Raw genomic sequence first — 27,230 nt, 5'->3', positions numbered from 1 at the left:
TTTGCAGCGTATCAAGAATTATAAAAATGTGAAAAAATGGCAAAATAGGGTAAATTGACAGATGAATATGTACAAGGCAACAACGCCAATTTCATCGCAACAACAACAGGCTTGTTGATCATTGTCATGACAACCACATATTTTTTTTTTCAACGTTTGGACAACTACAACCAAAGTTAGAGCAATGTAAACGAAAATCAATAATTTCCCATACTAATTCACCAAAATCTCCATACAAAATCCAAATCATTGGCGCGACCTCTAAACCTTCATCAATCTTTACCATTTTTTGCACAGGTTCATATTTTGGGGCTATGAATCGAACTGGAGGGTGGCCTATCAAAAATTCATCACTTTTTTCAAAATGAAACACCCTACTGTATAGTTGCCAAGATTTGGGAGGCGGAGATATTAGGGCCCATGCATTTATTATGTCACGCTAAATCGAGCAAAAAATTATCCCCTCCTCCTCTATCGTGACGGTTTTCCTATACCTAATGCATTGCTTGTCACAAAATCTTAGACCTCCCCCTCCCCCCTTAGAGCGTGACATAATATATGCATCAACCCTTACTGGAGGAGTGGATGGAAGGTGTCGTATGCCCAATCTACAAAAAGGGCGACAAGTTGGATTGCTGCAACTACCGCGCGATCACACTGCTGAGCGCCGCCTACAAGGTACTATCCCACATTCTATGCCGCCGCCTGTCACCAGTTCGTGGGGCAATACCAGGCGGGATTCATGGGCGCCCGCGCTACCACGGACCAAATTTTCGCGATTCGGCAGGTTCTGCAGAAATGTCGCAAATACAACGTGCCCACACATCATTTGTTCATCGATTTCTAATCCGCATACGACACAATCGATCGAGATCAGCTATGGCAGATTATGCACGAGTACGGATTTCCGGATAAACTGACGCGATTGTTCAAGGCGACGATGGATCGAGTGATGTGCGTTGTTCGAGTATCGGGGACACTCTCGAGTCCCTTTGAATCTCGAAGGGGGTTACGGCAAGGTGATGGACTTTCGTGTCTGCTATTCAACATCGCGTTAGAAGGTGTGATCAGAAGAGCTGGGATAGACGCGAGTGGCACGATCTTCAGGAAGTCCATCCAGCTTCTTGGCTTCGCCGATGACATCGACATCATGGCACGGAACTTTGAGACGATGGCGGAAACGTACATCAGACTGAAGGCTGAAGCTAGGCGGATTGGACTTGCCATCAACGCATCAAAGACAAAATACATGAAAGGAAGAGGTTCTAGGGAAGACTATGTTAGCCTCCCACCTTGAGTTCAAATTGACGGTGACGAAATCGAAGTTGTCGATGAGTTCGTGTATTTAGGCTCACTGGTGACCGCCGAAAATGATACCAGCAGAGAAATTCAAATACGCATTATGGCAGGGAATCGTGCCTACATTGGACTCCGGAGGAGGCTCCGGTCGAATAAAATTCGCCGCCGAACGAAGTTGACTGTCTACAAGACGCTGATTAGACCGGTGGTCCTCTACGGCCACGAGACCTGGACTAGGCTGGTTGTGTGTTTTAGAACGGAAGGTGTTGCGTACCATCTACGGTGGAGTGCAGATGGATGACGGAACGTGGAGGAGGCGAATGAACCACGAATTGCACAAGCTGCTGGGAGAACCATCCATCGTCCAAATTGCAAAAAATGGGCGACTACGGTGGGCTGGGCACGTCGTAAGAATGCCGCACGACGACCCAGTGAAAATGGTTCTAGAAAGCGACCCAACAGGAACAAGAAGAAGAGGCGCGCAGCGGGCAAGGTGGATCGACCAAGTAGAAAGCGACCTGCGGACCCTTCGCAGACTACGAGGCTGGCGAAGTGTGACCATGGATCGAGTAGAGTGGATACCACTTCTTCGGACAGCAGAGGACAACAAGGCCTTAGTCTGATTGGTAAGGTAAGTATGATAGCTGCTACATGAATAATACCCTTATTTGAGTAATGAATTTATTTTTCAGATGTCTCAAAGACTATTTTTTCCAAATCATTTGCCCTTGGAAACACATCTAGTAGAAGAGTTTTTCAAACTGTGGTGAAAATTTGAGCGCAAAATATTAAGAAATGAAATGGTGAAAATAGGCCATTTTTTGACAATTGCCGGTAATCAGTCTGTTAACTGTAGTTACTATAACAAAAACATAATGTGGGTGCACCTTTGTGAATCTTTATTAAAAAAAAACCCTTTAAAATGACGTTCTAAGATCACGAATAGCTTCTTTGGTTGTGGAGTAATCGCTTCTGAAAGTTGAAATTGTTTAAAATCTCGAAAATCCAGGGTTGTAGCCCAGATGGATCTAGGCACTTTAGAGTAAAATCAAAAAAGGCGTTCAGAAAGCCAAAATAAGCGTTTTGGTCAAGTTTGGCTCAAATCGGTGACATCGACCACAACTTTTTTAAGTTCTGTACCCACTTTGAACTGGAATGACCCATATCTAAAAGCATCAATTTACTGCATTCCATACAGTTGCAGATAAAAATCAAGACATACTTTGATCCAAAATTTGTACAATCATTTTTACCGATGTTCGGATATTCCGGCGGGTCATCTGGTGACTACTCAGAGCCACTGACCAGTTTATATATCAAAAACCATAATGTTATAGCATTTCTTATATTTTCAGATAAAAATCAAGGCATACTTTGATCCGAAATTCGACACACTAATTTTTGAGGATGTTCATTATATTCCCGTGGGCCATCTGGTGATAACTCAGAGCTAATTGATCAAAAATCACAATTTTACTGCATATATAAATTTACAATTTTTCGACGTAATCAATATTACGGATGATCCGGAACTTCCTGAGGACCATTCGGTGACCATTCACAGAGTCTGAGACCACACAGATAAAAATTCTGAATTTTAATAGTAATGTAAGCATTCATTCACGCAAACTTGTATTTCATTTCACGCAACCGAGCAACTTGTAAACAATGTTGTTTATAACAATGGACTTTTGTATACAATATTTGCTACATTGCATGAAATGAACTTTACATGATTTATGTAGAAATTTACACTACTTTTTCGAACTGTGCAGCTGATATATCAAAAATCACAATTTTACTACATTCCATATAGTTGCAAATAACAATGAAAGCATTCTATGATCAAATATTCGACGCAACTAATTTTACGGATGTTCCGCATCATCCGGTAGGCCATACCATGAACACTCAGAATTTTAAACCAGGTTGTAGATTGCTGTTGTTAAAATAATAATCAGCACTATTCATACAAGCCTGTTGCTGTGGTTTTGAAGCAGCAGCTTGTCCTAGACCATTGTACCTCTGCCCCATCGGATGCCCCCGCGGAACGCAGAATAAAACCGGAACCACTCGTATTCCGGTTTCAAAAGACCATAACTGCGCACATTTTTCTACTAGGGGAAACAGTCCTATCATTGCGGTACGTTAGAAGCGTTAGGAACCTATTGTTGTATATGGAGACCTCCATACACAACAATAGGCACCTAACGCTACTAACCTACCGCAATGATGACTGTTTCCCCTAATTGTGAAAATTCCAGCCAATTCCATGGCAAAACTAAAAAGCTATTCCCTGTCCCTATGCCTGGTCGGAAAGAAAAGCGTGCATATCGCGTTTTAGGCCCTCGCCATAAGTAAGGTGGGCGATGTTGAGTTCAAACGCTAAAAACTTTGCAGGGTGATTCCGCTCCGAAAACACTGCCTCCGATCTTCAGTGAAGTTGCTCCCCATACCCCAAAAGTTCTTCATTTTTCACACGAAGAAAATCGAATACGTACAGCGCCACCTAGAGGCTAAAATGTGAATCTGCCACATTCCCCCATACATTTTTGCAATTTTTCCCAATTATAGAGGGGGGGGGGGGTTCCTGCCATCTTAATCAACCATTCCAGGGTGAAGCTTTTGAAATTTAATGATTGACCTCATTTGAGCCACCCTAATTGAACATCCACAAATATGCATCCATTTGATTAACAGTAAATGGAAGATTCCCATAATTACGGTTGACTGTAAAGCTTTATAAAATGTTTCATGTAGTTTTGTTATTGAAGATATTTTTCCCACATTTTGCAAATATTTACGTAAAATTTGGTCATGTTTAAAAAAAAAACTTTCGTTTTATGCTGAATATTATTGTACCGGAAAACTTTTGAGATTTTTTTTTTCCCTTGATTTGTTTTCCGTCGATCTTGTTTTCCGTACTCAGCACCAATGCTACCGACGCCAGAGAGGCAGCTCCCACACCTGGACCCTACCTATCGACCCATCATTTCATGAACCGGGGACCAACAGCTTTACTTCCCTACCGAAGGAAGGCGTGATCAGAAATGTTATGCCTCAGAACATCCCGGCGGCGCCGACTGGGATTGAACCCAGGCCTGCTGGGGTGAGAGGAAATCACGCTTACCACTACACCACCGGCGCCGCTAACTTTTGAGATTTGAATCGGTCAAAATGGAAACTTAAAAATAAAAATTCACTGGCCACTCTGCATAAACTACGCAGACAATTTTTGAGAGATTTAGGACCCCCTCCCCTCCCCCTCACCAAACCATCATCCGTAAATTGTCTACGTAGTTTTAGGATAGCCCCTAATATGCAAATGTGACAATGAACGGTGGAGTTGAAATTTCCGGTAAATTAACGTCTAGTTTTGCGTAATTTTGAATTGCACACGAGATGGAACAAATGTGAACTGTGTTTCGTAATCAATACGTTTCTAATTGCGATAATAATCGAACGTCTAGAATGCACATCTCGACACTAACAGGGAAAAAAAAGTTCAAACCGACAATATTCAAATGGAACGCGTTGCCGCATTTAAAATAAACTGAATTCCAAATTGCTTCCTTCCCCAAACGAACCGTTCGTCTAAGCTACTATCGTCTAAACGGTGGATGTTGATGCTGAGAGCGTCGCGGAATGGAGCGTGAGTGGGCGTCTGATGTCAAAATAAACTTCATTTTTATAATGCGCACGTGTATTTATTTGCCGTTCTCCAATAGAATGGAGGTTCGATGATCCGGTAAAATATTCATTTGAGTAAGTGAATCTTAGACAAAAACATCTGACGTGCAGCCAATACCACACCAACACGGAGCGATCGGTATTCGAATATTCCCTCTAAGCACTTGTCGATTCGACGGGGCAAATGTGGTTTGAGTTGTGGTTGCGAACCAAATGCGCGCGCACTGTTTTTGAATAATCTGTTACGGCTATGGCTGTCGGAAGTGATGTTTACACACTTGGGAGATGCGGAACCTAGCAGTTCAGACTCGGAGCACACGCAATGCATACGTCTCCGGCTATTCTTCCTCTCTAGATTCGTGATGGATCCAAGTGAAAAATGATTTACACAGCAAGTCCATCTTATGGCCAACAGTTTGGGGTTTTTAGAACAAGGCCAAACGTAAGCGAAAACTTAAACACTCGAATTGTTCGGATGTATTGAGGGTGGTAAGGAATCGTTGCTCTCAGTATTGTTTTCATCTATTATTGACCCGATAGCGACCGGTCGTTAAGTTGGAGAGAGTTGGTGCAATGGTAGAAATTGTACATCCCTGTTTGTAATTTTCTTAAGTTTTGTTTTGGAAGTTTGTTATTAAAAACCCTCTTTAGTTCGTTCCGTTAAAATAATAAAACACCTTGAGTTAAAAATTGATAATCAACATAACAATAGTGGACAGATAAAAAAAAAAAGTTGAAGAAATCAAAATACTAAGAAAGAATATCAGATTAGATGTGATAGGATGCTGAGTTGTAAGCAATCAAACAAAGGGACTATGTTTTTAGAAATCAAATATAGTGTTGGTACTCACTTCGTTTACTGCTCTCCGACTTGAGCATAGACGGTTTGTGCGGATAGGCTTCCTCCTTCTTGGGTATTTCCTCGAGCAGTGGCTTTTCCACGCGCTTCAGCTGAACTTCCGGTAGCTTCTCCTTCAAGCGCGGTGCCTTCAGGTTTGAGGGCACCTTACGTAGCTGCACGCGGAAACCTTTAGGTTCCGGTGAGGCGGATCGTTCCTTGCGTTCATCTTGTGGGGGTCGGATCACTTTCTTCAGTGGAGGTTTGATGAAGGTCTTCGGTTCCGGGGAGGAAGATTTCTCCGATTTGGAAGATTTGCTGTCGGTGTCGGTTTTCTCCGGGCTTTTGGAGATTTTTTTCAACTGGATGGGAATTTTGGGTTTCGACGGAGATGGTTCCCGTTTTGGTTCCGGCTTTTTAACTGGCGGTGGCGGTAGGGAGTCTTCTTCAGATTCCGTTTCCGTTTCATACTCGGTGCTGCCTTCCTCTTCCTCCTCCTCTTCTTCCTCTTCCTCTTCTTCTTCTTCCTCTTCCTCTTCGGATTCGGATTCCGGAGAAGGTTCTTTGGGTTTGGGTTTCGGTTTGGCGGGTTCCCGAAGCACCGTCATTTGTGGAGTGGTGTTTTTGATCATTGGTCCTGGTTTGGTGAGAGGTGGTTGAACAGGTTTCTTGTGTTGAACCACGACTGGAACCTTGATCTCTCTGGATTGAAGCTTGGCGGTGGTTTTGGGTGGTTCACCATTTTCCTTAACTGCTGCAGCTGCTGGAGCAGCAGTTGTTGGTTTCTTTACAATTGGAGCCGTTTTGCTTTCACACTTTTCACCTTTGGTCGAAGTTTTGGAATCTGTAGAATCCGTACTGGGATCGGTTGTCGTCGAATTTTTCCGTGCCCACGCAGGTGGAACGTTTTTATTCACTGTCTCAAGTCTATCCTTTAGCCAAGGTGGTCGATTGCTTCCATTCACTGGCATGGTATGGGTTACAACTACTATTCCCTAATTTCTCACTAGATGACAATCTCTATTTGATTCACTCAAGCTTCTGATTCACCATTTGCTGATGCTGATTTTATGTACAACACATTTTATTTCTTAGATGAGAAGACTAATTTTCCATTTTTTTTTAATTACAGAAAACTAAACGAAAGGATCAAACTAACGAACAAAAATCACACTTTGTGAAGACGGTGAGTACCCATGATCTACAACTACACACAGTACTTAATCTTCTCTGTATGAAGTCCTATCATTGTATAATACACTGAAGGCCGGTTGGGACATTTTCTGGTACGTGTCATGCTCATCTTTCGTAAATAGAGAAAAACCACGACGACGAAAACGACGACGGTTCAATCACTCACCGGTCAACAATTGCGAGTCACCGCGATGCTGCTGACTCAAACCATTCGTAATGAAATATATTTGAGTCGACTGAATCGCGTACTGTCTATAAATATCAGGCCTAGTATCAAAATAAAAAAAAATACACTATCCGCAACTGCGAATGCGATGAAAACATTCGCCGCCCACCCATCATCGTTGACCGAAGGGCCACTCGCTGGCCACCTGTGTACTACTCCCGGTTCTGTTCCCATGTCACCTATACAGCGCTAAACCAGAGCGATCTATAAAGCAACGCTTTTCGTTGGTCTTCGTTCATAAAATTGTCAAGCTAGCTACCTTTGTTTGATACACATAAATTTTGTCTATGAGTCAATAATCTGAAAATATCTTCCGTCAAATGATGTCCACTTTTCTACAGACATCTCCCCACGTCTAGTTGAGGAAAGCGCGGATTTTGGTGACATGCGACAATTCAAATTTTGAATTTCTTCTAGACAATTTTGTCTTATTATCGACCTAATTTTCGCAATCATGTCCGTAACTGTACCAACAAAACCGGAAAAGGGATTTTATTATCACCAACAAACCGGGAAAATTCCGTGCATTTAAAAATTGACCAGATCAATTGAGAGGTAACCGTGACTGCTTCTAGGTTCAATCCCAGCCGGTTGCGTTGGTATTTTCTAAGGGAGCAGTGTCAGGAAAAATAGCGAATTGAATCTTTAAATCGACCTTTTATGCATGCAACTTTGCGTAATTATTTGTTGTCAGCAATGATACACATTTTTGCTAAAATTCGGTCATTTTGGATATTGTAAAATTTTCCAAATGGCGTCCTTAAAATTTTTCAAAACGTTGTAGCACGGAAATGGCATTTCTGATCGACAAAGTTGTAGAGAAAAATATGTCTTCCTAGAAAAAATTAACAATTTAAAAAAAAATAAGTAAAAATTTAAACAAAAATTAAAAAACCCCAAATGTTCTTGCTCAAAAAATAAAATAACAAAAAGTTCAAAAAATTTACGAAAAGTTCTTGTTGTACGATTTTTGTCAATTTTCAAGTGTTCATAATTTCCAATAGTTTGCATTTTTTATGAACTATTTAAAAAAATAAAAATACGAACTTAAACATTTTGAGATATTTAAGATTTACAAGTTTTTTTTTATTTTATTTTTGTAAAATTTCATTACAATTTCTTTTTTTTTTTATATTTTTCTCTACAACTTTGTCTCAGACATCATTCGATAAGATTTTAAGAAAAATTTCAAAGATGCTATTTTTAAAATTTTACAAAATCCAAAATGGCCGAATTTTAGCAAAAATGTGAATCATTACCCATAACAAACAATTATACAAAGTTTCATGCAAATCGGAGAAGGACGAGTTTTTACGCTTCGTCATTTGGCGTGTAAAAAACTCTCACCATGTCTTCCTTCGGAAGGGAAGTAAAGTTATTGATGGGTTCGATATTTAGGATTCAGGTGTGTTGTTAAATTCCTGTCATCGGTGATTGGCATTTGATTGCGAAACAGAGACGGGCAGAAAATAAACGAATTAAAAAAAAAAGAAGAGGGAAAACCATCTTCTAGCATAATATATGAAAGTAGATTAGTTCTATTTCTGCTTATTTGAAAGCAAGCGTTTTCATAATGTAGCATATAAATTTTATTAATTTACATCTCGACGCCCTATCATATTTTAATTTTTTGTTAAGATGCAAAACGAAAATGAAAATAATGCAATTAATAATGTATAATAATTGTCGTATGTACATAGGAAATAAGTTTGTTTCAAATTGCTTGTGGCCCTAGCAAAATTTGCATTGTATTGCTCAATGTAGACGATTATCTTTTGCCCATGCATTCAGATTTCCTCAATGTTTAGAATAACCATTTTGGCGTTTATGAAAATTCCGGTGTTTTCGGTCTTTCTTCTTTAACCGTTTGCTGTTTTAATGCCATTTTTGACTTTTTTGGCTACTTTCAAGTTGTTTTGATGTTTGCAGTTGTTTTGATTTTCTTAGACCAGTTTTTTAAAGTTTTTAGTACCATTTTTCCTTTTCATCTTTAATGTGCGTTTGGCGAAAGATGACAAAATTGTGTTGCATTTTTAATTAATTCTTGAAGTTTTTAAGACCATTTTGGCGTTCTTAAACTATGATTTATAATAGATTTAGCTGTTACTTGGCCGGAAAGTATCACATCCGGATGAGCATGTCCAGGCCAAATAGCGAAATAATAAACAAATTTTACATTTTGACTCTCAGAATTCTATAAAACATCGCATAATTTTTCGCTAGAGGCAATGAACGAAGTTTGTGCTGGAATTCGGCCATTTCGACAAAAGCCCAATTTATAAAAATGGCGTATGCGATATTTTGCAATAAATCATACACACTTAGTTTTTTCTACCGAGCTTGGCTGTGCAAATCTCGGCAAAAGAAGTTTCACTGAGATCTCAGCAAAAGTGACATTTGATTGCTGAGTATCGGATAATGCTTAGCTGAATCTCAGCAAACAAATGAAATGTTTGCTGGAATCCCAGTAAAACTTTTTTTGCCGAGATTTACACAGTCGAGCTCGGTAGAAGAAACTAAGTGTGTAGCACATGTATTCGAAATCACGTCTGAGCAATGTTATAGAAAACTGTATTGCCTTTTCGGAAAAAAATACACACTGAAAAAAAATCACAAATTTTCGTCAAAAAAACTTCATTTACAAAAAAGTACATTTTTTAAATTTGTAAACTTATGTTTATTTGAAAGCTTATCAAAATTTCAAACTTAGCGGCGCCGGTGGTATAGTGGTAAGCCTGACTGCCTCTCACTCCAAAGGGCCTGAGTTGTGGATTCAAAATAGGAATGTCTGTAACAACCCTGGACGTCATTTCGATTAGATGAATCGTTCTCGTGCTATGGTTTATTGAAAAATATCGAACGCGCCATTTCTTTTTTTTTAATTAGGCGTGAATTAAAAATGGCTGACAGCACAAACTTGGTTCATTGTGAACAATTATGCAAAGTTTCATGGAATTCGAAGGATACGTAAATTGGCGTGGAGCTACTCGGATGCATTGTGCGCCGCGCTCAGAATAACATTAATTTAAAAAATATCAGTTTCGCTAAAACACATCCACACATCCACGACATAGGATTACGGGATGTAAACTAGGCCTAGCCCCTCAACTCGACCTATTAAGCAAATAAATCTTTAGTACGTATGTGGGCAGTGGAATTTCGTCTGCATGGCAATTATTTGTTAAGATCAGGATTAATTCCATTTATTTTTCATGTTATGTGTTATGACATCAATGTTAACAAAATCATCAATCAAATGATATTTTTCCGCTCTCATACGCTCTCAATATCACGCATGATATTGGAACAAAACATCATGCTTGATATTGATTTTACATGCTCCTTTGATATTGTGAGACTATTCACAACGTGCAAAAAACGAGCTGAAAGTTGACTCGACACAAAAATGATTCCGTTGCACATCGTTTTCTTAGAAAGAGAAAGTATAGTCTGCTGTCTCTTTTTACTCTTCACCAATTGCAGACACGAAGTGACTGTTGCCAGCCGTTATGGAAGAGTGTAAGCAAAAATCATGAAACCACCACAGTTTGTTAAGATTTGCAGCTAGTGAGTTTTGTTAGCTTGATATTCTGAGCTGCGATATCACATCTTGAAAAATCAACCGCAGTTGTTTACTTGTTGATTTTTGTTGAAAATCAAGCGTGATTTTGGGCATTGGTGAGATTTGATTTTTTGATATTTTCCCATATTTTGATGTATGTAATTATGAAATCATTAGATGTTATAATGATATTTTGTATTTATAAGTTACAATACGAGGTTGTAAGGAATGTGTTATACACCTTCCAATTTTGCTTGCAAAGAGCGGTAAACCATTTTCTGATCGTTGTTCGCTAATAATGGGTGGGCTGCTTTGCTGCTTATTAGATCCAGGTTAGGGTCATAGTAGGGTACATTTTCATATAAAAATAAATAAAAAATTAAGTAAAACATTTTTTAGAAGGTACACCGTCTCAACTTAACAATACTACTAACAATGAGCATTTCCATGCTAACTGACGAATCGTTCAAACTTTACTAACGAATTCGATGAAACCTGGCATAATTGTTCACTATGACCAATAAACCAAGATCGTGCTTGAATTCCCCCATTTTGACTCACGCCTATTTTTCCAGTATATTTCCAACGCCTAATTTTCCAATATAGATATTTTTCTCCCTCTGCCGTATGGTGTAGGTGGCTAGGTCGTCCGGGAAAAGTCCCTTACTCACACTATGTTTTGTCACGCTCCTACAAACATGCAAATGGAGCTTTTTTTACAATTAATTTATTTGATAAGGCTCAACCGAATTAACTTTACAGAGCCGAGGATTCTTGTTCACTATACAAAACATCCTAAATCTATAGTCAAAAAAGTACAACACAATAAACATTTTATCTTCCACTATCCAAAAAGCCTCCTCCATCAGAACTGGAGCCGCTTCCAGCGGTTTCATTGTATGACAGTATCGCCAACGGAGGCAGAGTGCTTCCAATAGACGCAAAACGTGGTCAGCACTCACACACTCATCACTAAACGGTTGCTTTGCAAAGTCGACGACGCATCGACCGAATGAACTGCTAATAAAGAACAATGAGGAGGATCACACAATGGTTGCAACCGAGTAAACAGACGATCGCGTTATTCCAATTTCCTGGTCAAACCAGGTGAAATATCTTGGATTAGTACTTGACCAAAAATTAACTTTTAAAGATCACATTGAGGGCATTCAAGCCAAATGTAACAAAAATATAAAATGTTTGTATCTTCTTATTAACAAAGCCAAACTTTGCCTGACGAATAAATGTCTAATATTTAAACATGTTTTTAGGTCGGCTATTCTTTATGCTGTGCCAATATGGTCTAGTTGTTGCACTACCAGAAAAAAGCACTCCAAAGTATTCAGAACAATGTTCTGAGGATGATTTTGAAGTTGCCTCCCTGGTACAGTACTACCGAGGTACATAGAATTTTGAATGTTGAGACCAGTCTTGTAAGCGGTCACGGTAGTCGACACATTTTCTGTGATAATTGACTGCCTTTGCCTCCGACACTTGCAAAACAAGCTATCATAGTACAGTACCAAACTAAAATGTCGTATGACAGGCTCTGTCATACGACACCGTCGCCGAAGACCGTCACGAATGTATGTATTTTAGTTTTTCTCATAATAAGAGCTGCTGATGGTGTGCTTGTGTGAATTCTGAAAATAGCAAGCAATGATGTCCTAGTAATAATATTTCTGATCAGAAATGGTTTGATTTACACCAAATTGAGGAATTACAACGAAATCACACATGTCATATGATAGCTATTTTGATAATTTTCCTTTAGCTCGAATGTTATTCTACCGCTCGTGTTGTATGAGAGAGACGACGGTAGAGCATGAGTGTTCGAATACAAACAAGCTGTCGCGCACGACAACAGAGCGAGTGTAGTAAAAAACGTCAACTGTTTCAACCCCTGGTTGAGACTTTAGAACAAATTTAATGTCCAACAAAATAATTAATAATTTCAGGCAAAATCGTTGCAATCCTCAATTGCAACGATTGATTCCCTTTATAATTAGATAATATTTAGTTTTAGTTTTAAGATTTCAACTGAGTTGCCAAGGCAGGAACAATGTAAAAACACTTAGATATATATCATAACAATTAAGGCTGGTAAGTTACTGTTGTAACTGAACCACCTAGGTTAAAATGAAATGTAATTTATTTTGAATTTGGAACAAATAAAGAGTTAAAAAAAAAGACGATCGCATAACACACATCGAGAGTGGCCTGCTTCTGTTGACAGCCGAGTGAACACTGAACGCAAATGGTGCTTATTAAATATTTATGCACGAATCAGTTGCAATATGCAAAGATTTGCAAATGTTTTAAGTGTTTAAGATTCTTTAACAAAACAACATCTGAGACATTTTAAATCGTTTTCTGTGCAAAAACTGCATAAAAACGTACTAACAAAAAGTTCAAAAATTGACCAAAAGTTGCTGCTGTGTCCAGGGATGTCAATATTTCAAATGTTTACATTTTTCATGAGATTTATTTCAAGATTGAACTATAGTACATTTTAAGATATTTAAGTTTTTTCACTTTTTTTTTAGAAATTTGTATTCAAAAGTAGGGGAAACAGTCCTACTTTTGCGATACGTTAGAAGCGTTAGGAGCCTATTGTTGTTTATGGAGACCTCCATACACAGCAATAGGCTTCTATCGCTACAAACATACCGCAACAATAGGACTGTTTCCCCTACTATATAAAAAAATACCGCGTATATTTTTCCTGGAAAGACTTGATTTTCTCTACAACTTTGTCTCAGACGTCATTTCGATCAGAAGTGACGTTTTCGCACTACAATTTATTAAAATATGTCAAAGACGCTATTTTGAAAAAAAAATAAGTTCCATTCCAAAAAAGTTCCACCGAGGGGTGATGGTGATTTTCAAAATGTAATCGTGTTTATTTAAAATAGATTCAGTGCACCAAAGTTGATGAAATTTTGGATTTCGGTTTCATTAATGACTATACGAATATATATATATGTTTACCTCAATACTCCTAAACAACCTAATTGAAATAGTTCAAATTCATAGCCTTGTGGCCACTGCACAGTGGGTCAGAAATTCAAATTAGACGACACATACAATATCTCTTGAACGAAACATTTCCTAGGGTTGGAACCTTCGAAGAAGTTTATCGTTATAAATAAAACTATTGATTGGAGTAAACAGATCTAACTTTTTACTCTGATATTTTAGAAACTTGGCATCTTCGAATATTGAAAAAATGAGCAACTCTAATGAGGACACCAAAGTTCCACAGCCTGTCGTTTAAGAGTTATTTGGAAAATGAAATCAAAATTGGTTAAAACATGATGAAATGGTGAATAGAATGTTCTTCGTTATATTTCAATATTTTCATTAATAACCATGCAAAGAAATAGTATGGTTAAAACCTCAAACGTTGAGAACATGTTGAAAAACTTAAAAATATAGGCTTGATTAAAATTATTCTGCTTACTTCATCTGCAGGTATCTATATATACCACCAAAACAGCACATGACTAGTTTCTCTTTTATTGTTTAACCCCAAGAAATTCAGAAATGGCTATGAAAATCGGCCTTTTAAAAAAAAAATCTTATCTGTGCTACATTTAAATCTCGTTCAGAGTTTCCGTCAAACAAACGTTTTTTTGTAACACCCTTAGCTACCGTATGGTGGGATTCATGATAAAGTGTTATTTTGGACCATCCTAACCGAGCATCCCCCTGAGCGAAAATCCAAACATAATAAAAATCAAATTTCACCTATGAAATAATTTAAACCACACAAATTATGAAACTACAGGTCCCAAACTATGATCGTACGGAATAAAACTAATGGCACATTTTTATAAAAGTCGCCTTTAAACATAGTGTGTGACTTTCAGCTTGTGTGGGAACAAGTGTTGGCAAAATCATCAATCAAATAATATTTTTCCGTTCTCATACGCTCTCAATATCACGCGTGATATTGGAACAAAACATCATGCTGGATATTGATTTTACAAGCTCCTTTGATATCGCGAGACTATTCACAACGCGCAAAAATCAAGCTGAGAGCTGACTCGACACAAAAATGATTCCGTTCCACATCGTTTTCTTTTATCTTCACCGAAATGACTGCTGAAAGCCATTATGGAAGATTCGGTTGCATTCGGGTGCAAAGCAAAAATCATTAAACTCAATCTTTGCAGTTTGCAGTTGGTGAGTTTTGTTAGCTTGATATTCCGAGCTGCGATATCACAGCTTGCAAAATCAACCGCAGATGTTTGCTTGTTGATTTTTATCTACGAAAATCAAGCGTGATCTTGGGAATAGGTGAGATTTGATTTTTTGATATTTTTCCAACACTGGCTGGGCACATGTAAGAGGATTGAACCTCAGACTTTCGCCATCACAATTCAGTATGCCAAGGGGTTGGCATCGATGTCACGGCATAGCTCCTTAAAGCAGTTTGTCTTGCTCAGCTTGACCTCCCGTTTAAGTGTGACCCTGGCTGCTCTAAACACTCCCCTTCTCTGGCTGTTCTGAACACGAACAATCCTTCCTATTCTCATCCCGTGCAGGAACGTGTTCAAGTTATGTCGTTTTCGTATTTGCGGTGTAGCTACAGCGGTGCTACACTGCCGTACACCGAAATATTTTAGGGTGTAGATATAGGATGCACCTTTGTTTACAAACAAATGATGTTGAGCTGTCAAAGACTCGCGCTTATTCCTGCTTACACTACACCAGTGCTACACCGCAAAAACTATTTAGGCCGGTTTCGCACGACGTCAACATTCATGTCGTATTTTTTTTTATGAATTCAACATATAATTATGAAAAATGCGTGATTAGGAGAAAGATCTACCTTTCTTGTTTCTAATAATAACATAAAAAGTTAAATATTATGAACAAATGATTTTATAAAACGTTTTTATTCAGCAAAGAATTATGATCTTGGTTGGACCTAAAAAATGATGATGGTTGGACCTATTTTTGCAAATGCTAGTTTAGCCCATATTTGTTCAAAAACTTTGTTTAGAGCTTATTGGTATCATGAAAAACCCTTTTTATACAGTTTTTATGAATTTGCTATATAAAAAAAATCAAGAAATTTGAGTTTAACTTCGTTCATCATGGCTCATTTTCTCGGAAATCATTGACTCGATTTGGAAAATTTTTAACGTCAAACTATAGGTATTGTGGTCCCATTGAAAACTATCGAATATTTCCGGAGATATGCCCGGAACAAATTCCAGGTTATATGGAACATGGACCTATTTTTGACATGGAAGGAATAAAACCTATCATGCGACACTTCACATTACTTCCAAATTCGATAACAAGATCAATAACAAAATTGAGTACCTTGGGCCACATTTGGCTACTTCGAGGCATGTTCTGGGTGCCCCCGGGGAATTTAAGGGCTTAAAATGACAGAATATCAGAACTTAATTCCGGTTTTATAGTTTTTTTTCTCCTATGAGTTTCTTTTTCGGAAATAAGTTTCAGTTAGCAATTTTTAGTTTAGTTTAGTATTTCAAGTTACTTCACACATAGAAGGTGTATGAGAAGTGCTTAATGTAAATTTATATTAACAGATTCTTTCGGCGCTTTCGTGGTAGTTCGGAAATCGGTGGTTACCCTTTCAGCCAACCTGACGATGAAGTTCCTCCTTTAAATTTACGCCCAACTAGTGATGCAAGGTCTTTAGCAGCTTCCAAGATCTTATTGGTCGTCTTGGGACTGTCAGAAGCAGCGCTCATACAAACCCAATCTACTAACTGGTTCTCCACATCAACACTCAACACTATTTCCCTTCCATATTTCTTGCCGTGGCTTCCCTTAATTTTTGCGTGAAGTGTCGTTTTCGGAATATTGTACCTTTTCTGTGCCTGATACGCGGTAAGTGATTTATTTCTTACTTAAAGAACAGCCTCTTGAAGATTTTCGACCGTATAACTCTTTTCTTTAGCCATTTTTTTTAACAGAAACTGATCACTCGGCCAAAACGAAATCGAATTTCAAATCAGCTGCGCATGAAGGATGTAGACAAACCGAAGCGCACCTAGCGGCCGTCTTAGGAAACACATAGGTCCAACCATCATCATGCGTAGGTCCAACCATGATCATATTTATCTATTCGAATTTCGTCAATTATTCAAACATTTTAGTGAAACCAATGGATAAATGGCGTACTAACGTGTTGTTTACACCTTAAAGCAGTATTTTACTGCATGAAAATAAAAATAAATGTAAAAAATATTCCTTTTTTGTATGTTTGAAAGTAAGGCATGATGACGAGCTAATGCGTGGAAAGTGAACTGTTTTGAAAACACATTGAAACTCAATTGTTTTGAAGTTTTTTCAATCACCCATGCAAATTGAAGAAAAAGAGTTTTTTTATGATAGTAAAGTGATCTTTGAAAATAAAAAATTAGCGAAGATTGACTAAACTAGCGATTGAAAAAATAGGTCCAACCATCATCAGTTTTTGGATAGGTCCAACCAGAATCAATTACCCTAGATTATTACAGGTTGAAAGCTACCACCTAAGAAAGTTGCGAACAAGCATACTGTTTGAGTTGGGGCGTAACAACTAAGACAAAAAAAGGAAATCATAACTCGGGCATTAGAAGGTTAAAATATTTTCCGAAATGTCTCTTGCCCTGCTGTGTCAACCTAACTCTCAAACGCCATTCAAATGTCGTCACATCGCCGGTCGTTGATCGTCCGTGGCTTGCACGGTGCACGACCAAGAAAAATCTGTTCACAATTTTCGAACCAGACCTCGGCAAAAATAATAATGTGATTATAAATTTTATGGATTCATATCCTTCGGAACGCTTTTCGCCGTTGTTTGTTTACAAATGTGTTTTCCACGCTCGCTAATGTCCGATCTTCCAGCAGGCACACGATTCTTTTTCTATCTATAGTGGCAAAATCGTCTGTAGCAACGGTGACAGCGACGACGATGACGATGACGACTGGATTGTAGCACTATTTTCACCCGCCTTTTACAAGATATACAAGGGACGTCAATTTTTGTTAAATTGATCACGATTTAATTTTGGCATTCATGGTAGAATGCGTCCCGTGCATACAGCGATCGTTCGCTTGCTTCGAAATGGATCGTAATTTGGTTGGAGAGTTAAGTACCACGACGGGGCTCTAGGCCAATAGAAAAGTTTCCCATCAAAACCTGGTGTATTGCTTTGCTTGAAGGAAATGAAGTATCGTGAAAATAATTCACCCTAGCGTGAAAACTATAAACTTCAAAGTCAGTGACAAACGGATTCTGCTTTCACTGACCTTCAATGTAAAAAAAAAGTAGCAATTCGTTTGCGTCAGGCAAGCAATAATATTTCCCTGTCACATTGTCCTCTAAATTATGCCGCCACAGGCTGACTAAAGCAGTTGTTTTTACATCTGCATGATCCCACGCCATTTTCAAGCGCTAGCAGAAAACGATCACGGTCATGGAAAGTCTGTGGCATTGGAAACTTGTAAGTTATAATTAACCCCTTTACCATCCAGGCGCTTCTATTTGCGGAGAAATTTTCTGATATAAGTGTAGAATTAGAAAAAATTATGAAATTAATGCATGCCATGTAATTGTAGTTCTTATACAAACTGTTTCGAACGAGTAACTTTTTTTCAAAAACAATATTTTCGTATTGGCAAGATCAATTTCTAGGCGCACATACAGGGTGTCTGAAAATTATCTGAAGATATTTGTTCAGTACAAAATTAAAAATGAAATATATCTAATACGAGCATTCATTTGAGGGTTTCTATCAATTGCTTAAACTTTGACTATTGTTTATTATTATTTCTGCGTGAAGTCAACGATTTACATAGTTGAAGATGCTAATTTCAAATAACAGACTAAAGTGGTAATTTTTATACGATAGATGAGGAGGAGAAAGCATAGAATTGATAGTTCCGTTTAGATGTGAAAATTGCGTATAGAGAGTAGGTAGCGAGCTAGGACAACTTTTTAGGAAGGTACAAATCGGTTTTATCATCTCTCTTTACCAAACTCCCCCTTTGGAGAGGGATGGTGAGGGGTGTTCCCCACGCCACCACTGGCAAAAAGAGATGAGCGCCGACCGCTCAAGTACCAACGGTGTGTTTGAAAAAGTTCTACCGATTTTTACCGCACTTCAGTTCTTATTTGAAGGAAGACATCCAGTCGCAGGTTTGGAAATTGCAGCTATTGTTACCCCTACCACGGTATGTGCTCCTGTCATCGTTGACTTGACGATCTCGAGGGGACACGGGTGGGGTAGGTGCTGCTACTGTACCTTTCGACCAATGACAGTAATTGATGGTATGCTCCCATCCAGAGTTATGTACTTTGACTATTGTTTATTATTACTTCTGTGTGAAGTCAATGATTTACATAGTTGAAGATGCTAATTTCAAATAACAGACTAAAGTGGTAATTTTTATACGATACGATTTTCACACTGCCGTACTCTAAACGGAACTATCAATTGCTTAAAGTAAAACCAAGTTTCATCAATGGAGTAAAATGTTTTTAACAAAAGAGTAATTGGTGTAAGGTAATGAGCATGCCAACCCTGGTTTCTGTTTTAGTTTACGGTTTCTCCGTGTGGCAAACTTTGATTTGCATGGTCAACAAATTCTTTCAATTTAGATACAAGTTCTGTTCAAACTTCGAAGCATACGAAATCGAAGAAACATGGGAAAGGCATTAGACATCTCAAAACTTTCAAAACAGTGAATAATCGTGAAAGAGAACAGCAAACGTTATTATGAATTTATGATTTCAGAGATTGATGAAAATAGCAACTGGCACTAGAAATGACTGTTTATTCTGTTGAAAATTATTTTACGTTTGAGTTACGCGTTACATGGATTCAGTTTTACGGCATATGAATATAACTAAAAAAATGCTTGACGTACTAGTTCATTAACCGTAGTAACATAGAACATTGTCATCCCACTGCGTCCTAGCAAGAAGTACGGTCCACTTGTTTCGCGCTCCGTTGTTTTGGAAGTTTTCTCGGTATTCGCTTGATATAAATTATCAGTTTTTTCTCACTAACTGACTCCTGGCATAGTTCCCGGTAAATTGATCGAAAAGTGAGTTTTTTTTGTAGTAGAAAGTGTCATTTTCGGAACGATTAATCCGTGCTATTGGTAATTCGCAAACCAATTTGGGCATCATCGTTGCGTGGTCACGCATACGCGCTCACGTATCATCATCATCGAGTGTGAGCACCCGTTTCTACATCTACATCGTTCATCAATCATCGTGCGCCTGTGTGCGCTGAGTACCGAGCCTCGATCAAGTGCACCACAACGAAGGTCATCCACGCAGCGCGTCTCTTCCAGCCATCTGTGTAAACGCCTACACATATAACGCTCGGTGGTAGAAGTATAGAATTATCAGATAAGTTTTTGTTTTTTTTTTGTTTCTTTTCCTCCTCCATTAGTTAAATTTTCATTTTGTATTTCTGTGTTTGTAGTGTTTTCTGTGTATTGTGTCTGTGCGTTCAGTGGGAGAGCGTTTTGCGCTCCCACTAGTTGAACAAAATGGATGTTTTGTCAGAAGACGACATGGATGACCATTCATCTCAGAATAATGATGATGTCATCCCTGGTTCGTCGTCTCAGTCTGTCAATGGGCAGGATGAGAAAAGCACCAGATTGCGGGCCTATCCGAATGACTCGACTGGCCCATGGGTTGTCTATTTTCAGCCCAAAAACAAACCCTTGAATGTTGTTCAGATATCTGATGATCTGACAAAGCGATTCTCTGCCGTGACCGAAATAACGAAGGTTAGGCACAACAAACTTCGTGTGACCGTCGCTAACCTGAAACAGGCCAATGAAATTGCTGTTTCCCAGTTTTTCACACTGGAATATAGGGTGTACATTCCAGCTTCTGATGTGGAGATCGAAGGCGTGGTCACTGAGGCGAGCCTGAACCCCGAGATACTGGAGAAGCAAGCGGTTGGCCGATTCAAGAACCCCTTGCTTCCTCCGGTAAAGATACTGGCCGTTCATAGAATGAAGTCAGTATTGCTCAGCGAGGGTAAAAAGAGTTTTACCCCAGACTCGTTTCGGGTGACCTTTTCTGGATCTGCCCTTCCTCAATACATCGAGCTGGGAAAACTTCGTCTTCCTGTGCGGTTGTTTGTACCTCGGGTCATGAACTGCCAGAATTGTAAGCGGTTGGGACATACGGCCTCCCACTGCGGCAACAAGGCACGCTGCTCCACATGCGGGGAGAAGCATGAGGATGGCGCCTGCGCAGCTACTGCACCAAAATGCGTGTACTGCAATGGAACTCCTCCTCATGCTCTCTCGTCGTGCCCGGCGTACAAACAGCTCGGGGACAAAATGAAACGCTCCCTTAAGGAACGTTCCAGGCGGTCTTTTGCAGAAATGCTTAAGACAGCCAAGCCATCGACCAACGAAACAAATCCCTTCGCTCTTTTGTCAGATGACGAGTCTGGCTCTGACTTGGCTGAGGAGGGAGTTTCTTTCAGTTTTCCGGAAGGTTCTGCCCGGAAACGAAAACGCATCCGTTCGCGGAAAGTTGCAGATCAAGAACCCCAAATCAGCTTGCCCAAATCAAGGAGTGGTGGAAAAAAGGAGACTTCTACTCCTCCTGGATTCCGCAGAACTGATTATACCCAGGATTTTCCACCTCTTCCGGGGACATCCAAAACCCCTGATGCCCCAATTTTAAGAACAGAAACCCCTTCTTCATCTGGGCTGTTCTCATTTGATGACATTGTGGACGGTATTCTCAAATACCTCAACATTTCTGATCCTCTGAAAAGCATTGTCCTCACATTGCTTCCGACTGTGAAATCCTTCTTGAAGCAATTGACTTCAAAATGGCCCCTTCTTGCAGCTATCATCTCCTTCGATGGATAATTTTCCAAACGAGGTCGGGGATTTGATCACTGTTCTACAGTGGAATTGTCGAAGTCTTATTCCGAAATTAGATTCGTTCAAGTATTTAGTCCATAACAATAATTGCGATGCATTTGCCCTCTGTGAAACATGGCTCTCTTCAGAAATTGATCTCCCTTTTTTTGATTTTAACATTATTCGATTGGATCGTGAGGATTCACGTGGAGGAGGGGTACTTTTGGGGATCAAAAAGTGCCATTCCTTCTATAGAGTGAATCTTCCCGAATTCCCCGGTATTGAAGTTGTCGCATGTCAGGCTACCATTAAAGGTAAGAGCCTTTGTATTGCTTCTGTATATATTGCTCCTAGAGTCTCTGTTAATCGCAAACAACTTTTCGACATATGTGCGGTACTTCCCGCTCCATGGTTGATCATGGGAGATTTTAACTCCCACGGTACAGGCTGGGGGGAGCTGTACGATGATAACCGTTCTACTTTGATTTATGATCTCTGCGACAACTTCAACATGACAATCCTTAACAATGGAGAAGTAACACGTTTGGCTGGTCCATCCTCGAATGGTAGCAGATTAGACCTCACCTTTTGCTCCAATTCACTATCGTTGGATTGCACTTGGCATGTAATCCAGGATCCGCACGGTAGTGATCATCTGCCGATCAAAATTTCGATTGCCAGTGGGTTCAACTCGTCAGAATCCGTTAACGTCGCGTATGATCTAACCCGCAACATCGATTGGACTAAGTTCCAATCCGCGATAGACGATACAGCATCGTCAGTGGAAGAGCTTCCGCCGTTGGAGGAATATAATTTCCTCTCTAATCTCATCGTCGACAGCGCACTTCAAGCTCAAACACGACCGGTGCCGCGATCGTCTATTCGTAAGAAAACACCATCGCTCTGGTGGGATCAACAATGCACGGAGGTTTACCGTAAAAAGTCCGACGCGTTTAAACTTTTTCGGAAACGCGGAACACGCGAGCATTTCAACGCATACACATCTCTTGAACGCGAACTCAAGAGGCTCATCAAGGCCAAAAAACGGGGTTACTGGCGGCAGTTTGTAGACGGATTGTCGCGCGAAACGTCTATGAATACGCTTTGGAGTACGGCGCGAAGAATGCGTAACCGGTCTACTAACAACGAAAGCGAGGAATGCTCGGATCAATGGATTCTTAAATTCGCGCGAAAAGTGTGTCCGGATTCCGTGCCGTCGCAGTTGATTCCTCGCGAAACCGCGAATTCGGTAGACGACATCAGTCAGCCTTTTTCAATGGTGGAACTTTCACTCGCTCTTCTTTCGTGTGGCAATTCTGCCCCGGGATCTGATAGAATCAAGTTCAACTTGCTGAAAAACCTCCCAGACGTCGCTAAGAGGCGCATGTTGAACTTGTACAATCAGTTCTTGGAGCTCAATATTGTTCCCGACGATTGGAGACGAGTGAGGGTGATAGCCATTAAAAAGCCTGATAAACCCGCGTCGGATCACAATTCGTATCGGCCCATCGCGATGCTGTCGTGTATTCGGAAATTGATGGAGAAAATGATCCTTTTTCGCCTCGACAAATGGGTTGAGACGAACCACCTTCTTTCAGATACTCAATTTGGTTTCCGTAGGGGTAAGGGAACGAACGACTGTCTCGCGTTGCTTTCCTCGGAAATTCAGTTAGCTTTTGCTAAGAAAGAGCAAATGGCTTCTGTGTTCTTGGATATCAAGGGGGCTTTTGATTCAGTATCCGTTGAAGTTCTTTCAGAGAAACTCCACGCTTGTGGATTGTCTCCATTAATGAATAATTTTTTGTACAATTTGCTGTCAGAAAAACATATGAGCTTTTCTCATGGAAACTCTACAGCTTTTCGATTTAGCTACATGGGTCTCCCCCAAGGCTCATGTTTAAGCCCCCTTTTGTACAATTTCTACGTTAGAGAAATTGATGTCTGTCTTAGTGACAATTGCACGTTGAGACAACTTGCAGATGACGGCGTAGTGTCTATCACAGGGCCAAAAGAGGTTGACCTGCAAGGACCCTTACAGGATACCTTGGACAATTTGTCTACTTGGGCTATTCAGCTAGGTATCGAATTCTCCACGGAGAAAACTGAGTTGGTCGTTTTTTCTAGGAAGCATAGCCCAGCACAACCGAAGCTTCAACTTTTGGGTAAACCGATCACTCATTCCATGTCTTTTAAATATCACGGGGTCTGGTTCGATTCCAAATGCACCTGGAGATCCCACATTGAGTATCTGAGACGAAAATGCCAACTAAGGATCAATTTCCTTCGATCAATTACCGGAACGTGGTGGGGAGCCCATCCACAAGATCTTCTGACGTTGTACCGGACAACGATTTTATCGGTTTTAGAGTACGGTAGTTTTTGCTTCCAGTCGGCAGCTAAAACGCACATCATCAAGCTGGAACGGATCCAGTATCGTTGTCTTCGTATCGCGTTAGGATGCATGCACTCGACTCATACTATGAGTCTCGAAGTGCTGGCGGGCATGTTGCCACTATCCGTCCGTTTTTCAGAGTTATCTCTTAGGCTCCTCACCCGTTGCGAAGTAATGAACCCACTGGTGATCGAAAATTTTGAGAAGCTTCTGGAGCTAAATCCTCAAACATGTTTTATGACTTTGTACTACCTATATTTAACACAGGATGTCAGCCCTTCAAGAAATATTCCCAATCGTGTAATCTTCTCCGATTTCGGCAATTCAGTGAATTTTGATTTATCTATGACGCAGGAAATCCGCGGAATTCCAGAGCATCATCGTCCTATGATTGCTCCGTCATTATACGCTGCAAAGTTTGGCCATGTTGATTCTGCAAGAACGTTTTTCACAGATGGATCTCTAATAGAGGAGTCCGCTGGTTTTGGTGTATTTAATGAATTTCATAGCGCCTCTCGAAAACTTGAAGCTCCTTGTTCTGTGTATGTAGCTGAACTGGCAGCAATTCACTACACCTTGGAAACTATTGCTTCACTTCTTCCAGACCACTACTTTATTTTTACGGATAGTCTCAGTTCTGTCGAGGCTATCCGTTCCATTAGGCCGGTAAAGCACTTCTCGTATTTTCTCTTGAAAATACGAGAACTGCTTAGTACTTTATCCGTGCGCTCTTTCATCATCACCTTTGCGTGGGTCCCTTCGCATTGCTCAATTTTGGGCAATGAGAAGGCGGATTCACTTGCGAGGGTGGGCGCTATGGAAGGCGACATTTATGATCGACAGATCGCCTATAGTGAATTTTTCTCTATTTATCGTCAGCAGTCGCTCGTTAGCTGGCAACATCAATGGAGTGAAGGGAGCTTGGGACGATGGCTACATTCAATTATCCCTAAGGTGTCGGAGTTTGCATGGTTCAAAGGGTTGGACTTGAGTCGAGACTTCATACGCGTGATGTCTCGTCTCATGTCCAATCACTATTGTCTAAACGCTCACTTGTTCCGTGTGGGGTTGGGAGACAGCAATCTCTGTGAATGTGGACAAGGTTACCAGGACGCTGATCACATCCTTTGGTCTTGTGCGGAGTATCGTGGAGTCAGATCACATTTTTATGATTCCCTTCGGGCTCGAGGTAGACAACCTAATGTTCCAGTTCGGGATATTTTGGCTAGACGCGATCTGGAGTTTATGAAACTCATATATGTTTACTTTAAGGATATTAACCTTAGATTGTAAGTTTGATTAACCTTGTGCTTAGTTTGTATTTTCTACGTGTGGGTTTTTTTTTCAATGTTTGTTTTCAAGATGAATAGAAATAATTTCATGCTTTAGGATTAATTAAATAGTTGTATCGTAAACCACATTTCAAACCTCCTTCTTCCCTTTTCCCATCCAAAAAATTGTAAATCTCCACTAACCTCGAGACAACCGCGAGTACTCGGTCCAGTTCCTTTAACTTTAAATTTAAGACAGTAATAATGTATAACGCAAAGGATAACTCGGCTCTGTAAAGTTTATTCGATTGAGCCTGTACAAATAAAGTAATTATAAAAAAAAAAAAAAAAAAATAGAACATTGTCGGATCTACGAGTTTCACAAATGGAAAATTTGTTTGAAATATCGTTTTACAAGCTGGATCCGTAGTGCTTTTCTGAAACTTGATATTTTCTAAAGTGGAATAATTACTTCAACCATAGCCAATTTTTAATACTAACAACCAGTGGCGCAGGCGACATTCAGACGATTCCCGCCGATTTGGCCTAAAAATCACGTTTCCCAATACTACGGAAGCTAGTTCAATTTTATGGGAAACAGCTAAACAAGGCATACTAAATATACATTTCCTGAATTCTGAGAGACGTTGGATTAGCAAAAGTAAGTAAACATAAATTTTCACTGAAAATTGGCTACACGCACCAGGAAATTAATTTTTGGCAGCGGACTAAGCATACATTTATCAATTATTGGCTCAGTATTGGGCATATTTGGTTGAGTTTACAAAAAGTTCGAGCAATTTAAGGAAAACGCCTTTTTCTTGAAATAAAATGAACATAATTTTTTGAAATTTTGCCCATTTTTAGTCGTGATAAATATCCTTCATATGCCACTAATTTCACTAAAATTCGTCCACTAGGTAAAAAGTTGAAAATCGAGCGTTTTACTGAAATAATCTAACTTCATACAGGCTGCTCAAATAAAAACCAAAATTATAGAAATAAATCAATATACATCAGTTCAATCACCAGCCGCGATTTAAAAAAATATGCCTATTCACCATGTTTAAAAAAATTCTAAGGTGTAAGATCAATTTTGAGATACACCGTATATAATATCATTTAGGAGTTTTATCCAGACTTGCTCTGAAAGTTTTGTCTGATTGCAGGGTGGCCAGCAAACCGGAAATTTAAAAAGTAACCGGGAAAACCGGGAAAAACCCGGTAATTCGGCGAAAGAACCGGGAAAAATAAATTAACCATATCATATGAACACATTTTTACACCAGAATTTCGTAATAAACCATTAAAACAGAGTGATCCTTTACTCTTGCTCTATTTGCTGCATAATTTCTTCAGTTTCCGTCTTATTGTTTTTAAAATTTAATCACTCAGCAATATTGAAAATTGATTTTTGTCGTTTCAATTTCAGATGTTAAGTGCATGGTCCTTAAAAGAAAATATTGAAGATGCTGGACTTTGGAAACAAATATTTGTAAAAACCGAAACTAAATGATTCTTATCCGGGGTTTTAATTTTTCGTTGTTCAGAAAAATTTACTTGGAATTCTGCTCTGAATTATCTTGAAATTATTCTGAAAAAAAAAACCAGAAAACACTCCGCGTAATAATAACCGTTGAATTCTTTTTAGAATTTCCTTGCAACCCCTTCTAAGAATTTAATTGGAATCCTTCCTTAGAATTCCCTTGAGCCTATCCGGAGGCTTTGATTCCTTTGAAAATCTATTCAAAAATTTCTTTTAACTATGTTCAAAACAGCAGAAATTTTTCGCAATTTTATTTAGAAACCCCTTGAAGTATTTTAAAGATTTTTTGTTGGAGTTCTGTGATGAATCTTTCGTACTAGGGTTGAAATTA

At 39.4% G+C, this 27,230-nt stretch overlaps 2 protein-coding genes across 5 annotated transcripts in view; one reads left to right on the top strand and one right to left on the bottom strand.

Annotated features, from left to right (window-relative positions):
• The window catches only part of LOC135717164 (trichoplein keratin filament-binding protein), a 100,133-nt gene that overhangs the window by 18,211 nt on the left and 54,692 nt on the right, over positions 1-27,230 (top strand). Inside the window, exon 2 of the mRNA XM_065239123.1 lies at positions 6,960-7,013. The gene's annotated coding sequence lies outside the window, so the exon portion shown is untranslated. The remainder of the gene's footprint in view (positions 1-6,959; positions 7,014-27,230) is intronic.
• The window catches only part of sals (sarcomere length short), a 47,248-nt gene that overhangs the window by 18,158 nt on the left and 1,860 nt on the right, over positions 1-27,230 (bottom strand). For 3 of the 4 annotated variants that reach the window (XR_010520306.1, XM_065239118.1, XM_065239120.1), the window contains exon 2: positions 5,841-6,889. Coding sequence is in view for 3 of the 4 variants with exons in the window: in XM_065239118.1 (XP_065095190.1) it covers positions 5,841-6,798 (958 nt within the window). In the remaining variant the exon portion in view is untranslated. Of the gene's footprint in view, positions 1-5,840; positions 6,890-7,187; positions 7,852-27,230 lie in introns of those variants that run through there. The other variant, XM_065239119.1, reaches the window with a different exon arrangement.

This window comes from Ochlerotatus camptorhynchus, unplaced genomic scaffold (assembly GCF_037179485.1).
Source record: "Ochlerotatus camptorhynchus isolate MF236.1 unplaced genomic scaffold, CSIRO-AGI_Acam_v1.1 ptg000051l, whole genome shotgun sequence".
Lineage (NCBI taxonomy): Eukaryota > Metazoa > Arthropoda > Insecta > Diptera > Culicidae > Ochlerotatus > Ochlerotatus camptorhynchus.
This window is presented reverse-complemented; position numbering and strand designations above follow the sequence as displayed.